Below are 17,635 nucleotides of genomic sequence, written 5' to 3' on the forward strand. Positions count from 1 at the left end.
AGCTTTAAAGTCCATTATTTCTTGAGTTAGTATGATATAATTTTTTTCCCAAAAATGGCGGTTAAAAATGACAGATGAGTTTGACAGGTGTCAAATACCAACGTTTCCAACTTAAAAGCTTTAACGTCCATTGCTTCTTGAGTTATAATAGTATAAGGCTAATTTTATTCGCAAAAATGGCGGTTAAAATACTTGGACTTAAGGAAGTAAGTTAATTTAGTATTCATGATAATAAGATCTTCTACTAATGGCAGAATTGAAAACCAACCGTCAACTTTCGTACAATCGTTTGAAATCGTCCAATTTTTGTATTTTCAAATAATAATAATGAAATAAAGTTTTGATCGTAAATAACATCAAAAGTTCCCAGGATTTTGAAAGGATTTAAAACATCAAAAGGCACAAAAAATAGTTAAAAAGGAAGCACGAACAAGTTTTACAATCCAGGAGATCGGAACCATGCGATTTTTAAGGAATGCAGGTTACGGTTTGTCAAGACGTTTTTGACGCTATTGATAGCTTTTAGCTATGGTTATGCAAACTGTCAAACAATCTTAACATTGACAAAATGTGAACAAAATCCACAGAGGGTAAACACCACAATATCTCGATCTCCAGAAAATTCTGTACACCGATTCTGTTTTAAGTCTTAAGATTTTTTAAATGTTTTTGCACAACCTGTCAAGAAATTGAGTTTAATGAGTCTTCACATTTTTTTCTTCTAAAGTCTGCCAACCAAACAGACAATTTTTGATTAGAAGACACAAATCTTTCAGCAATTTTATCCGACTTTCTACCAAAAAATGTCTTAATACCTGATAAATCAATCAACGGTAAAAACGGACAATTTGCAATTGTTAGAAAACTGACAAAATGGGAGTCTTTTGATAGTTCGGGCAGTATTTGGAAGATTTTCCAATAGTGTACTTAGCTTAAGAAGAAATATAAGTAATCTAACAGTCGTTATAAGATTTCACCTGTCGTACAAAAATCTGACAGAAACGGAAAGCCATTTACGAATAAACCGTTTTCAACAAAACAAAATGCAAAACGGTTAAAAGTAAGATCTGTTCTTGTAACGAATTTTCTATTACATTAAGTTTTTGAGATTTACTAAAAATAAAAAAAATGTTAAACGGGTACTTTAAAAACTTGAGCAAAAACTTCAAATTAAAGTTTGGATTCGAAATCAACACTACAAATTAAATTCCAAACATATTTTTCAAAACTAAATGGCTAATGAGAATTTTCAGAAACTAAGAAAGATACTGAAGTAATTTAAATTGTATCCACTCAAGAGACAGATTTATAATGTTCAAAATCATCACACAATTCAATGCTTGGAAATATTTTGAGTTTAAACTTGAACTCAAAAACACCGTTTTTGGTTGTTGTTAACATTTTTAAAAACCTGATGTGAAATAAAAAATAAAACTTAAAGTGATATCTAACTGCGGATAGAAATTTGACGTTTACATTGTGAAATTTTTAAATTTCGTTTTTTCCTTTTAATTTAGTTTTAAATTATTCTGACAAATGTTCAACTTACAAATATAAAAACTGGATAGCTTTTTTTTGCAATTTCTTACGGTACTGTATCTTGAATTCCAAAAAGAAATTGGTTAAACGTTTGCTGTATTTGATCTCATTTTGTCATGCGATGTTTTCTATGTTTTCAACCAGTGTTTCGGATTCTTGTTCGGTAATTATTAATTTGGGTTTTTTTGTTTTTGAAACAAAAACATTCATAAGTTAAAGAAACTATTTAAATACCTAAAGCTTAAAACCATGATCTTTTTCTTTATTCTAACGACCATAGTCCTTGTTAAGTATTTAATATTTGTTATTAATTAAGATGTATCTTTTTGGACGTATAGGGCGCCCTGATACTACTTAAGCGCCTTTATATGCTATAAACTACAAAAACACGCTTCTGAAAATCATGTGCTGAAAACACTGAAGGAAGAAATATGGAAACACAAAAAAAAGAAATAGCAAATTGCAACTTACATGGCCTGCACTTATATGCAATCTCGACAATTTTCCTCCGCTTCGGGCAAGGATCCATACTGATGCCGGACGTTGACGTCGATGTGCTACTGTGGTAGCTACTGCTGCCACTTGTGTCTCCAACACCGCTGGCTCCCAGCCCATAGAACTGGGGTGATCCGTTGAATTTGCAGTGTTTCTTCTTTTGGCATGCTTCCACGACTGTCTGCAGAAGTGAGTACTGAAATGACACAAAAATAAAAAAAAATATATTGAAAGAAAAATAAGAACGCTTGGGTTGTTCAAAAATGTAAGCAAAGCATTTGGGTTAATACTTTTTATCCTATAGCTAGACTAGGTATACCTTCTACATACATATATACATATATATATATGTATATATATATATATATTTTATAGAAGAAGCGAGAAGCTCAAAAATTTGTTCATTTTTTTGTTCAGTTTTTTTAACTCACAGAGTAATTTTGGAATCGAAAAACGGGCAACGAACGAATGGAAAATGTCTTTTTTGGGGTTATAAATTGGCATTTGCAGTGAAGGGAGACATTTTTAATGTCCATGTTTTCGACATCAAGAAATTGTCAATAGCCCCACGGGAGGAGTATATATTCTTACTTCGTCTCGTGAACTATGGAATATTTGTGTGCTATTTTTCAAGTTTCAACATCAGTAGTTCTGGGGGAGAGGTGGTGTGGAGTATAGTTAGTGGCTAGGCTAGTGGATCAACGGATCTGTGTTGAAGGTATGAGCTGGCAAATTGCGTCGTTTTCATACTCGTTTGGGAGGTAAGTTAAGTATAGTCTTTCTGGCGTAATAATTTTATTTTTCCAGAATTGAAATGGATGATGTTAAGGTAATGCAAGTTGATATAAGTTTCGAAATGGTAGACATACTTTGTTTTGTATTTAAAAAAAATGTTCAACAAAAGTAAGGAAAACAAAAACATTGATGTTTTTGGGTCAAAAAACTGGTGGAAGTGTTTTTTTTCTGTGACGTATGGTCCATGTAACTTTGACTTCACTTGGAAGTAGATTGATGACAATGGCGACACTTGCTACAAGGTAAATGTTGGTTTGAATGGATTTTTTGATGTGGGCTTTTGGTTAGCTCGTTAATCTTTCTAAATTATATGAGTTATCGGATAATTTATTGTCATTTTTTCTGCAGGTCTTGGTCTATCAAAGTAACTTTTTCTAATGCCTTGTAAGTGCTTATAGAATTCATCACATTACCACCGCCGAAAAACTTTTGACTAGCTTATAGGTTAGGTATATACGTTTTTTTTTTCTTGTGGTGGGTTAACTCCATTTTCTGGGATTTTGTGCTCGTAAAACAAGAAATACGAGTATGTCCGGATATAGGACATATGTTCTTTCGTTATGAGTGATTTTGAAGGGAGTTGAAAAAAAAGCATAAGTTTGTTTATTGTGGATGAAACAAAACTTCACTCGTGAAGAAAATACGAGTAGTTTTTTGATTTTCAATTTCCAACACTTGTTAGCTTATTGATCATAATGATTGTATGTATTCCTTCAAAATCTAGAATTTTTACTTTCTTTTGCCTTAAGAGAATAGGTTGGTAGTCGACTTGAACTGAAAAGTTCCCATTCGTCCCTCGTCGGTCGATATTTTTAAAAGTCTAACAAAATATTAGAACAACAATTTTTTTATTAAATATAAGAAAGTTTAATGTCAAGATCTTACTTAGTTTCTAGTTGAAGTCAACACAATATTCACGAGATATTGAGAGACGGAAATCAATGTTTACTAATTTTGCGTACTTTTTTTTCTTGATTTTATTTTTTATGAAAAAATTGATGATTGAAATTTTATGAAAAAAATTACTGAATATCGAAAACAATATTTTTTATAAGAAGAATTTATTTTGAAGTTTATATCATTCATTTTTGAAAAGATATTTGAGCCGAAAATCAGTTTTTAGGAAGTTTAAGCAGTGTTTCTTAAGGTTTTTATTTATTCCAAACAAAACTGTCGATCCGATTTTTCTATGAATGTCAAAAATGTTAATTGTTGATTTTTTTTCAAAATTTTATAAGTTTGGTGGCAACATAACGTGTTATCCATTTTGCGGTTTCAAAAGTAAAGGGGCTGGAATTTGACATCTTACGAACTAAGTTATTAAACCAATTTTTTTTGTCAGTAGAAAGTCTAACATCTACGAAAATTTTTAAAAAATGATGATTGGGCCACAGCCACTTATCGTTCTTAAGAGGAGATTATGGTTTACATAATCGTATAACCAAGCAAGGAATTGTACAAATTGTGAAGAAATTTGAAGAGACTAGAATGCTTACAGATTTCATCGTTCTGAAAAGGACTATGGCGTATTATGCATTTGGATCTACACCTACTCCTACATCCATATAAAGTCCAGCTCAACAACTGAATCCAACTCAACAATCAAACTCAATACTTGAACAAATTACAGGCGGTGGGCGTGGACGGTGATTTTTTAAACACAATTTTTTTCAGCGACGAAGCTCTTTTCTGACTCGATGGGCATGTTATTAGACAATATTGTCGTATTTGGGGTTCTGAGAATCCTCAAGTAAGTGAAGAGGGGCCATTACATCCAAGTTTGCTGCGCTCCTACTTTGAAAGCGACGATGGGACGACTGTCACCGTCAATTTGGGTCGTTATGGTTATGATAACCGACTTTTTTATTGAATACTACGACTTTGGGACTATCTGGTGTCCACAAGACATTAACACACAACTAGAGCGTTCCAGAGGTGTGATTGGACCTACTAGTTTGAAAGCGACGATGGGACGACTGTCACCGTGAATTCGGGTCGTTATGGTCATATGATAACCGACTTTTTTATTGAAGAATACGACTTTGGGACTATCTGGTGTCCACAAGACATTAACACACAACTAGAGCGGTCCAGAGGTGTGATTGGACCTACTAGTTTGAAAGCGACCGCGACGATGGGACGACTGTCACCGTGAATTCGGGTCGTTATGGTCATATGATAACCGACTTTTTTATTGAATACTACGACTTTGGGACTATCTGGTGTCCACAAGACATTAACACACAACTAGAGCGTTCCAGAGGTGTGATTGGACCTACTAGTTTGAAAGCGACGATGGGACGACTGTCACCGTGAATTCGGGTCGTTATGGTCATATGATAACCGACTTTTTTATTGAAGAATACGACTTTGGGAATATCTGGTGTCCACAAGACGTTACCACACAACTAGAGTGGCATAATTTCTTTTGCATTAAAATCAGCTGAATTTAAGAAAAATTTACTTATCCTTGGTATTTCTTAATCTATAAATACGCAATCAAAGAAAAAATAATAAAATTACCATTTTTTTTTTGTTGCAATTTTCGATTTTCGCAAGAACTAGAAGATTTAAAATCATCGATCCGTTACTAAACGGTGGACTTTTTTTGTGGGGTAACCCCAAAAACCATGTTTCTGCAGCATAACCTTTAACTCCTGAGTACTTAATAACCAACATTCCTCAAGTTATGGCTGAGATACCGCCCAACATGTGTCAAAAAGTGGTCGAAAATTACCTCAAAAGAATCATTTCTTGCAACAATTCATTCGGTCATTTAAAATGAATGATTCACACATAATGTCACCGTTCAAACTTTATAATAAAAAAGAAATATCATGAAACAAAACATTTTAAATATGTTTTATTTAAGTTTACTTTTGGAACCGCAAAATGGATAACCGTGTATTATTAATATTATCAACTTAATTTTGAGATTGAGATGTTAGGTTTAACTTCCTATATGAAGTTATTGTAAAGGGTCCGATTTGTCAAATTAAAAATTTTAACAATTCTCGTAGTTTCAAAGTCGACAATTTTTAAAAAGATGTCTGTGCGTGTGTGTGTACGTACGTTCGTGCGTCCGTATATCCTTAAGTTCGCTGTACGTTTCTTCGCTGTCCATAGCTCAAGAACTAGAAGAGATATCGCCGGCTGAATGCTTAAATGCCCCACAGACCACTTTTTCGGGAAACTGAGTTAAAGTTGCTGTTATACTAATTCGTATGTTCTCTTTTGTTTGGTGCTATTCCCGTTGCTCTATCTCTATTATTAATAAAGTTACTGAAACCAGTTTTGCTCCATAGACCACATATTTTTGGTTCTGTTCGTGCTTATTTGCCGCATATCCAAAATTTGTACGAGGTGGGGCAGTTTTTCTATTAAAGTTTTAAAAACAGACGCTTAATGCTTAAATTCCTCAATGCAATGGGCAATGCAATGCAATTCAATGCTTAATTGCCCTATATCCAATTGAGATGGCATATAGAGCATGTAACCTCTCACAATCTATTGAAACAAAGTGACATTATTCCTGCTTATGTGCCCCATATCCATGGACAACAGTGCAATCAGCTAGAAAAGTATAAAATTTATATCCATAGGAAATTTGCAGTTTGGTTTTCATAGATTTAAAATTCTTACTATATTCCCAAAGCCTAGAGAATGGCAAACGTAGTCTTCATTCCCAAAGCAGGGAAACCCTCACACGTTAACCCTAAAGATCTACGACCAATCAGTCTATCATTCTTCCTTCTTAAAACCTTGGAAAGATTGATTGAAATTTACATCAGACATAATTTAAAACCTCATTTCCACAGCTCAACATGCTTACTCTAAGGGAAAATCAGTAGAATCAGCACTTAACTCGCTGGTACGTACTATTGAACATTCCCTCGAGTACAAAGAATATAACCAGGAAGCGTTCCTAGATATTGAAAGAGCTTTCAACAACGTCAGTTACCAGGCGATCACAACAGCAATGGATAAGCTGAAATAAGAGAAGTCACTCATAGATCTTATAAGTCTCCTGCTCAAAAGCAGGACAATAATTTCTAACATGAGAAGTTTTACTACCACCAGATCGGTGAATCGAGGCACTCCCCAAGGTGGAGTCCTTTCGCCTCTTTCATGGAACATGGTAGTAAACGACTTACTTACAGCATTGGAAGCAGAGGGTTTTAAGGTGATTGCCTATGCTGACGACGTTGCGATATCCGTATCTGGGAAGCAACCCCAAGTTCTTTTGGAACTCCTACAAAATGCCCTAAACAGGCTAACTAAATGGGCTAATCAATGTGGATTGGACGTCAACACACAAAACAGAATTAATACTCTTTTCAAGAAGATATAAAATTCCTTAGATTAGCCCACCCAAGATTAGAGGAATACCATAAAGCTTTTCCAATCAAGTTAAATAATTGGGCCTCATTTTAGACAAAAAACTAAATTGGAAGGCAAATATTGATGAAAGAGTCAAAAAGGCTACTGTAGCGCTTTTTACTTGTAAAAGCCGTCGTATGGTGGACCGCACTGGACAAGATGGTAAATCTAAATAAGCTCATCAAAGTCCAGCGGTCAGCAGGTATGTGCATCACAGGAGCACTTCGCTCAACACCAACCGCAGCACTGGAAGTGTTTTTAAACCTAACACCATTTGACATCTTCTCTAAAAAGGTGGCTGCCAACTCATGTGTAAGGCTTAGAGCCACCTCTCAATGGACCAGTAACAATACTGGACATACTACTATTTTAGACAATTACAGATCCATCCCAGATCGCTTAGACTATACCACCCCAAAAATGGTATTTGGTAAAAGATTCCATGTGTCCATCCCTTCAAGATCCTCCTGGGAAGAAGAGAGACCCCTGGAAGACGATGCGGTACCCTTCTATACAGACGGTTCAAAGACCGATCACGGAGTTGGAAGTGGTATCTTTTCAGAACAACTGATTCTCAGTCTATCCTATAGACTTCCCAATCAATGTAGTGTATTAAAGGCAAAAGTAATGGCGATTAAAGAAGCACTATCCTGGCTCGAAGAAAACGTTATATCTTGTGAGGATATACGAATCTTCTCAGACAGCCAAGCCGCTCTTAAATCTCTCGCGTCTGTCTCCACAAACTCTCAAACAGTCCACGATTGTCGATCATCTCTGAATGAGATGACGGAACGGTTTAACATTCACCTCATTTGGGTGCCGGGCCACAGAGACATTCCGGGAAATTGCAAAGCCGATGAGCTCGCCAAAACGGAACACTTCTGCCTTATGTTAGACAAAAACACAACATAGGAACACCACTTGCTACATCCAAATATCTTATCAAGCAATATGCTCTAGAAACAATAAATGCTAGATGGTTACAGAGTACCACCTGTCTAGCAACCAAGCAAATATGGCCAAGTATTGACTTAAAACGGTCAAAAAGCTTGATATCCCTGAGCAGACAAAGTATAAGCTCTACAATTGGAGTAATAACGGGACACTGCCTCATAGGAAGACATGCTCTGAGGCTAGGGGTCTACACAAATGACTTTTGTAGAAGCTGCATGGACGAGGAGGAAGAGGAAACAGTCCAACACCTTCTATGTACATGTCCAGCAATAACTTTCTCGGTAATCCCTTTTCGATAACACCAGTGAACTGGCAACGATTGACACAAAACGTCTCTCTAACTTTATTAAAAGTACAAAATGGTTTGTTTAAATTCATTACTCTCCCATGAGTAACCTCATTAGAGGTATCACAATGGACCCTTGAGGTCTACGTGCATCAATGACATCTGGACAGCTACTCCAAACTAACCTAACATTCGTATGGAAAGGGTTCTATAACCATTTTTGACTTTTTCTAAACTTTTATTTTTTTTTTTAAATAACCATAAATGTATTTACCCCTAGGACTTCAATTTTAAAAAAAGAAATATTCCATTCATGTATATAAAAATTTAAAGGTCGAAATTTTCAAATGCAAAATTAAAATAATGTTTCAAACCTTAAAATTCGATTTCTAAGGAATAATTTTTTTGTATATGGGGCATATATCTACTTCAAAAAAATGTTGGTATACAGATAATAAAGCAGAAAGATACAAGAAAATGGGTGTTTTTTTTACCATAGTAGTTTCAAAAAAGCTGAACATTTTGGTTAACCCTAAATATCTTACAAACCAACAACGCTTGAATTAAGTTTTATATAATATATTTTAACGTGATACCAAACAAAGATATATTTTTTGAAAAAGAATCCACTTAACGGTTTTTTTTATAAATCAAAAAAACTGAAAAAAAAAAATGTTTCACTTGGAAAATTTTACGAATACAATTTTTTTTATCTCCAAAAAAAATTTTGTACAACGAAAAATAATGTTTTTGACATCTGCTAAAATTTTGAGAAAAATCGAATTGACAGTTTTTTTTATAAAAAATAAAAACCTAAAAAAAAACGTTACTCAAAGTTGGTAAAAATTAATTTTCTACTCAAATATTTTTTCAAAAATTTGAGATTATGGCTTTTGAAAAAAATTGTTGTCAATATTCAGTAAGATTTTAAGAAAAATCGAATTGAAATTTTTTAACAATTTACTTTCGACTCAAATAGCTTTTCAAAAATTGAAAATATTGTCTTCAAACTTTTTTCATTTCACAGAAAATATTGTTTACGATATTAGGTAGTTTTTTTTTTACAAAAATCTAATAGTTCTTTTTTTCATAAAAAAAATCTACAAAAAATAGTACTCAAATTTTGTTAAAATTGATGAAGGTACGGTTCTCGATATTTCTCAAATTAATGTCATTCACCCAATTTGTAAAAATTTAGAATTTCTGCTTAAATGTGTAAAAATTTGTTTTTCACTAAAAATCTTTTTAATAAAACTAGATTTTCAAACTAAACTATTTCGTTACATGCAAAATATTGTTTTGTAATTTTAATTTTTTTAAAATAATTCAACTGACAACTTTTTTAACCCAACACGAAAACCTACAAACTTTTAAGCAAGACTAATCGACAGACGGGGTGGGAAGTTATCAGTGTGGGTCGCATCCTAGCCTTTTTTTTATGTTTTCAAATGAATTATTTGTCCTTTTTATTTTGATTGAAAATAATTTTAGTTTAAAAATTGTTAGGTTCCTTATATCATAGAAGTAAATTTAAATTTTGTATGAAATGAATTTTTGAAAATTAAATTTATAAAAAACTTCTCAGAAAAATTTAAAGAAAGAAAATATTTTTAAAAGATTCGAGTATTCTTTTCATTTGTCAAGATTAAAATGTGTTCTCCTAAGAATAATTTAGGATGTAAAGAAATTATTAAGACTAAAACTATAACATCATCAAAAGACTTAGAAGGGCTTTAAAAAAACTTGAGTGGGTTGTTTTTTCACTGAAGCAATTTATCTATCTAAAAATCTGATACAAAATTTTTCCCATTTTTTTTACAACACATAAGACCCTACAAAAGTCTGCCTCATAAATTCGACTAAAAGTAATACAAGAATATAAACGGTGATTTTTTAAGAGCTTGAGAACTTTAAAAAAAAAAAAACGCATAAAATTTGCAAAATCTCATCGATTCTTTATTTGTTAGATTGGTCCATGACATTTACTTTTTGAAGATAATTTCATTTAAATGTTGACCGCGGCTGCGTCTTAACTTTTCGAGCATTTCGGCCGGAATAGCCCGAATTTCTTCGGAAATGTTGTCTTCCAAAGCTGGAATAGTTGCTGGCTTATTTGTGTAGACTTCAGACTTGACGTAGCCCCACAAAAAATAGTCTTAAGGCGTCAAATCGCATGATCTTGGTGGCCAACTTACCGGTCCATTCCTTGAGATGAATTGTTCTCCGAAGTTTTCCCTCAAAATGGCCATAGAATCGCGAGCTGTGTGGCATGTAGCGCCATCTTGTTGAAACCACATGTCAACCAAGTTCAGTTCTTCCATTTTTGGCAACAAAAAGTTTGTTAGCATTGAACGATAGCGATCGCCATTCACCGTAACGTTGCGTCCAACAGCATCTTTGAAAAAATACCGTCCAATGATTCCACCAGCGTACAAACCACACCAAACAGTGCATTTTTCGGGATGCATGGGCAGTTCTTGAACGGCTTCTGGTTGCTCTTCACTCCAAATGCGGCAATTTTGCTTATTTACGTAGCCATTCAACCAGAAATGAGCCTCATCGCTGAACAAAATTTGTCGATAAAAAAGCGGATTTTCTGCCAACTTTTCTAGGGCCCATTCACTGAAAATTCGACGTTGTTGAAGATCGTTCGGCTTCAGTCCTTGCACGAGCTGTATTTTATACTGTTTTACACCAAGATCTTTGCGTAAAATCTTCCATGTGGTCGAATAACACAAACCCAATTGCTGCGAACGGCGACGAATCGACATTTCATGGTCTTCAGCAACACTCTCAGAAACAGACGCAATATTCTCTTCTGTACGCACTGTACGCATTCGTGTGGTTGGTTTAATGTCCAATAAAGTAAAGTGAGTGCGAAACTTGGTCACAATCGCATTAATTGTTTGCTCACTTGGTCGATTATGTAGACCATAAATCGGACGTAAAGCGCGAAACACATTTCGAACCGAACACTGATTTTGGTAATAAAATTCAATGATTTGCAAGCGTTGCTCGTTAGTAAGTCTATTCATGATGAAATGTCAAAGCATACTGAGCATCTTTCTCTTTGACACCATGTCTGAAATCCCGCGTGATCTGTCAAACACTAATGCATGAAAATCCTAACCTCAAAAAAATCACCCTTTATAAGAAATAAGAATATATATACAAAAATACTTCACAAAATGGTTCTTTTTGAATATCTAGAGAACAAATAAACCCAAATTTTAACGCAACGGACACTTGACGTTTGCATATAAGCAGTCTTCTATTCTATTGTATTGTGTCTTTAATAACCCAATTTATTAAAATATTTGAAACCATGCGGTAATTTAGTTCTCTAATAATCCACAACCTTATTTATTACCTGGTGCCAGATTACCTTTTAATTTACACCTACACACACAGCAATAAATGCCAATTGAGGAGGCAAAAATGACTTCTCTTAAACATTTCCTTTATGAAAAAATATGTACTTGTATCTACAATTTTTTTTTTTTCAAATTATAATATTTTCAATTTCAACGTAAGTAGCATATTTCGTATGTACTGTACATAGATAACGTACATAAGTTCATAATATATACAAAACTTAAGTTTCTGAAAGCTTGTTTTATAAACTGATGCTTTTTCTGTAGGACGGCTTTTCCTTCATTTTAGTTAAGTTCAATAAGTAAAATGTATATACATACAAATGAAAAATGGATGAATAAAAGCAATCATTTCACTTAACTCAGACATCAAAAAGGCAAGTGAAAATGTATATGTATTGGAAGTAGTGTATATTGTATGTGTAATGTGTATGTATAAATCCTTTTTGAAACAAAAATAAAACTGTATTATATCTTATTTTGCATCAGACGGAAATAATGTCAAAAAGGTACATTTCTAAATAGGTACAGTTGCGGTTATAAAAAAAATAGCACTATAGGTATTACAAGGCCTTGTGACTCGAAAAGGTTAAAGCAATTTTTGGGCCAAGATAAAGCTAGTTAACCATTGACATTGCTATAGTAAGTGAAGATAGACAGTTCTGGTTTAATCTTTGTTTCTAGCTTAAGCTTGATATTGCAAGCTTTTGTTTGAAGCATAAGTTAAAACGGTTATTTTTGTCAGCGACTTACAACTACCGTATGGACCCTATTGCTTTAATTTTTTTTACGGATATCGAGTCTTTTATAGTCATTCACTTTAGTTTTCACTTAAGTGCTAGGTTTTCTAGAACGGGCAGCTCTAATACAACGAGTTTAACAATTATTTGTAAATTATGGCTGAAGAAACTCTCCCAGTTGATTTATTCATCAGGAAAACTTAGAGGCTTATAGAGATACTAGTTTAAAAGTGCATTTTTTTTGCTTTGATTTCCCTACAATTCGATTTAGATCTTATGAACCATTTTGGTAATTTTGTAGAGTCACCTGCTTAATGTTTTTTGCATTGTAGTGCGTTCGAATCCAATATCTTTTCCTAGCCCAGAACTGGAATCCAGGTGTTTCTGCTCAGAGGTTTGTACACCTCCTCTAAACTACGAAAGTTAATTTATCAGCTTTCTATCTAAGCCATATTTGTAGTTCAACTGTAGAGAAATCTAAAAAAGAACAGGTCAAAGCTTCATAGTCAGGAGTCTAGGAATTTTGATATTTTTTGTAGCTTTAGCCATAGAATTTTAGCTTAAGCTATGATGCTTAAATTACTAGTCCAACGTAAAGGGCCAACGAGTTAACTCTCTGACGTTAAAAAAAAATCAAAATGTTCAGTGTCAACGCACAGTTATCGTTTACAGCGTGACTATCACATGAATGCCACCCTTCCAACGTGAAATATTTAAATTAACCTGTATTGAAAAATTAATTTATTAAACGCTAATCAACGCGTTGACAGCATTTTTCGTTGATGATCACATGACATGACAGATTGTGACGTCATTTTTACGTCAAAGTGTCAACGCGTTGACCGTCTAATAGAAGCTTTATACGTGACCAACAAGGTAATGGAGGTGGTAATCAAATTATACTTTTTCGAAAGTTTTTGATTGCTTTAGTTGGTATCTGACTCCAAAATCTTTCAATTACATCAGGTTTTTGAGAACATCTTTTATAGTTCGAAAAAAACCTTATGAATATTTGGCTACGTAAATTCCTGGAGTCGTTTTTTTCCCAATATAATACGTAATGATTTCCGAATCTACAATTTCTAACTTCGACACTTCGTTTAAATTTTTTTAGTATATTCCGTTTTTTTTTGCAAAAAAATCTTCATTGGTCGTAAGCTGAAAGTTACATTTATGATAAAACAGTTCTTAACAGAAGAACGTTAAGGTGTATTAAAGCAATTTTTAGATCTTATTACGAATTCGATGTCTTGAAGTTATAACATCAAATTTTTAGAATACATTTTCTCAGTTTTCTGAGTTCGAGCACATATAGTTAAAATCGGAGTTTGGATTCGGAATCATCACTAAGAAATAACTCATAAAGAAATTCTTCAAGAATATAAAGAAATTATATTATAAAGGTTTTTGTAAAACTTCATATAGAGTCAAATGAAGACCCATAAGTCATCTCATAACTCATGAGAAATTACGAAAACTAAGTAAGATTAAATGGTTTCAAATGTATCTAGAAGATGAAGATTGGCACTTTGCAAAATCATCATAATATTTGTTGTTCAAGGATATGTTGTGATTTCACTTAGCGTTAAAACATGTTTTTCGGTGTTTAAAGCATTTAAGAATGGCTTATTCTCAAAACCTGATGTGAAAGAAAAATTTAAAAAAATGTTTTTGTGGCCCAAAAAAACATAATTTTGTCGACCAGTTTTACTTATCACATTATTTGGAGCTTCAACAGGAAAAGCTATGTAAAGGTAAATGAATGTAGCTTTTTATTATATTTAAATACAACTATTACTAGAAAACATCTTTCAGTTTTTGTTAAGAACTTGAAAATGTACTGCATTATGTATTAATTAATGAAATGTCATACGTGGCAACCCTCACTATGCATTTTCAGATGTCAAACTTGAACCGTCATTATTAACCGCTCATTTTATTTCTTCATTTGATTTTCTTAGCGAGCAATGAAATAGTAGCGACAAATGAAAAATATTGAAAAATACTTAATTGACAGCAAAATATTTAATTTAGTGGAAAGAAGAAAAAATTGCAGCGAAGAATCAAAAATTTTGATTCAAAACCTGATAAAAAAGGTAAGGCCTACAAGGAAGTGAAAAAACTAGTCGGTTGCTCGGCCGAAAGATACGTAATGCGATCACGTACAAAAACAAACATGAAACACGGGGTTAAGAGCGGATAATTTCTAAGGCTGCAATTCGACAAGTCACTCGGTGTGCTAACAATCGACCAACTATAGACTATAGACTATAGGGTTCACACGATACGAGGAAGAATACAAGAGCATAAATTGAATGCTCTCAGGCAGCGCAAAGTGTCACTTTCAAAGATATTATGTCATCCGACGTCTTCAGCTTGCCAAAGAATATCTCACTTGGCCAACTGACAAGTGAAGGAATATACTAAGAAATAATGAGTCCAAAACAAATTCATATGGTGTTTAAGACTCCCGTCAGTATTTAAGGCGTCTATCTTATACAGAATATGATCCCCGTTACACCATAAAGGCTGTGAAGCATGGCAGGTCTAATATTATGGTTTGGGGCTGCTTTAGGAACAGAAGTGTGGGTCCAATCCATAAAATCAATGACACAATGGACAAACACGCTTACGAAACAATATTTCAGAATACAATGCTTCCCTTTGCTAAAGATTACATCCCGCTGAAATAGATATTTCAGCAAGAAAACGACCCAAAGCATACGAGTTGTTTGGCTAAGGAATGGTTTCACGACAATAGAACTGAGGTTCTGGATTGACCAGCTTAATCTCCTGACATCAATCCAATTGAGAACCTGTGGTCAGACATTTGGAAAACAACCATTTGAACCAAAAATTTAACATATTAAATATAAGTTTCCGATATTTATTAAAAAATGATGCAATTTTATTTTAAAAATGCATCAAAAATTTGACATATCTTAAGGAAATGCTATTTTGATTTAATTTTTTGTATGGATATGAAAAAGTTTAAATAAGAATTGTATTAACAGAAGACAACTGTATTCGAAGTACTTAATCAGTTATTTCACTTCATAAAGTTGATAATATTCGATATGGTTCTATATTTTTGACTGCAGCTGTATGAATGTACAATGTACATACCTACTTAAAAGAAACATTGAAAAGTTGTTCCTTCCTCTTTCTGTGCTCGTTTCCTGAAATTGGGTTTTAAATAATAATTATAAGCACCATCAGTCGCAGTTCATACATTAAATATTTATATCGTTGCATGTACATGGGTACCTTCAGAATGTATATAGTTAGATATTTTATAAACAATTTCTATCAACTTAGCGAAATATATGAACTTACGAAAAATAATGTAATACAATTCGAAATTAATGTTAATACTTATATAGAAAGAATTTCCGAAGGAAGAACAAACAAGATAAACTTTTTATACCACTCGCTTATCGTTTTATGGAAACTTCTCAGACTTACTTTAATATAAGACCACGCAGTGTGCAGCGACGGATGGTTGGTACTTGGTAAGATTTTGAAACCAGCTAACAGTAACCACACAAGGATGGTCTGCATGAGTGAGTAATGGGCTTTAATTTTACCTGGACATCATTTCTCAAACACTTTATCTTTTTATTTCTAAACGAAAGGATTTAAATTTATTTCGCTGTCTCTACTTGGTGGCATTTATTCAGGACACAAAATTTGGGATATCCTTCTTTTTGGTGTCAACGCCGAGACGTGGTTACTAATATCACTATACCGTTAGTCTTCTTCACGTGTACCTAATTTTGTGTGTCTTGTGTGTTAAGTGTAAGAGATAAGAAAAATGAATAAAACTTACTTTGTGCGTTCAAAAAATGCTCTAACATAGATAAGAAAAGGTGACGACTATGCATTTTTTCATACCAGTATCAGTATGCAAGAAAAACACAACTTCAACGCATACATTAAATTCCAGACTAAAGGAAAAAGTACGATTACGATATGGAAACTGAAAAAGGAAAAGGGAATTTTTAAAAAACACAAACAAAAAATGATATAAAAAAAACCAACAATTACTAGCAATAGGGAGTTAATAAAACCTGAAAATATGCAATATTTACTCACTCGGGTGCGGAAGTGATTTTGTTAAAATTTTTGATTGAAATATACACATAGAAGGTTAAAGGAAAATTGAGTCACTATAAGTTATTTCATAAAAAAATATCACTGTACGATTTTATTATTGCTTAGGTTTTGCAAGACATGACTTCACAAAACTCAAAATTATAATAAACGCATCCCTTAAACCAAAATATGCACAACATCATTAGAGAATTGTTATACCCAAACAAGGTGAGCTACTATTTAAAGTAAGATCTTACAGACCAATTTTCATTTACCAGTCATAAATAGTTTTCGAAAAACTGCTTGAGAAAAGGCTCACAAAGAAGATTGATTCCGAACAGTCTGTTTGGGCTTTTTTTTACACTTCAAAATTTTAGAAAGTAGTTAGCTTATAGCAAGCGTCAAACTACGATCAGAGGCTCATCATAAGTGCATGTGTTAGTTGTTAGTAAATGTTTAGCACAAAATAAAAAACAAAATTAACGTTTAACTATTACAGAACAAAAAATAAAATGAGAACGTTTAGGATGATGAAGCACTGGTTCTAAACAATGATGGAATGGAATCTCAGCATAGTATGCCCGATACATAAGAAAAAAGATCATCTAAATTGCGTCAACTACAGAGGCATCAGTCCCCTTAACATTGCGTATAAGATCCTCTCTGCCGTATTATGTGAACGTCTGAAGCCATTCGTCAACAACCTGATTGGTCCTTATCAGTGTGGCTTCAGACCAGGAAAGTCCGCTATCGACCAAATATTCGCACTACGGCAGACCTTGGAAATAACCCAGGAGCTTCAAATCGATACCCACCATCTTTTTATCGATTGTATAGCTACGTATGACAGCATTTACAGGGAAGAGCTCAAACTTATCCGTTTGTGCAGAATGACGATGGAAAATGCACGCTGCTCTATCAAGGTCGGAAAAGATCTCACCGATGCATTTGATGTCAAAAAAGGCTTTAGCCAAGGC

At 33.6% G+C, this 17,635-nt stretch overlaps 1 protein-coding gene across 1 annotated transcript in view; it reads right to left on the reverse strand.

The window, feature by feature from the left end:
- LOC129945544 (uncharacterized) overlaps positions 1–17,635 on the reverse strand; it is a 492,154-nt gene that overhangs the window by 308,586 nt on the left and 165,933 nt on the right. Inside the window, exon 4 of the mRNA XM_056055356.1 lies at positions 2,011–2,230. Coding sequence (XP_055911331.1) covers positions 2,011–2,230 — 220 coding nt within the window. The remainder of the gene's footprint in view (positions 1–2,010; positions 2,231–17,635) is intronic.

The sequence above is a fragment of the Eupeodes corollae genome, chromosome 1 (genome assembly GCF_945859685.1).
Source record: "Eupeodes corollae chromosome 1, idEupCoro1.1, whole genome shotgun sequence".
NCBI lineage: Eukaryota > Metazoa > Arthropoda > Insecta > Diptera > Syrphidae > Eupeodes > Eupeodes corollae.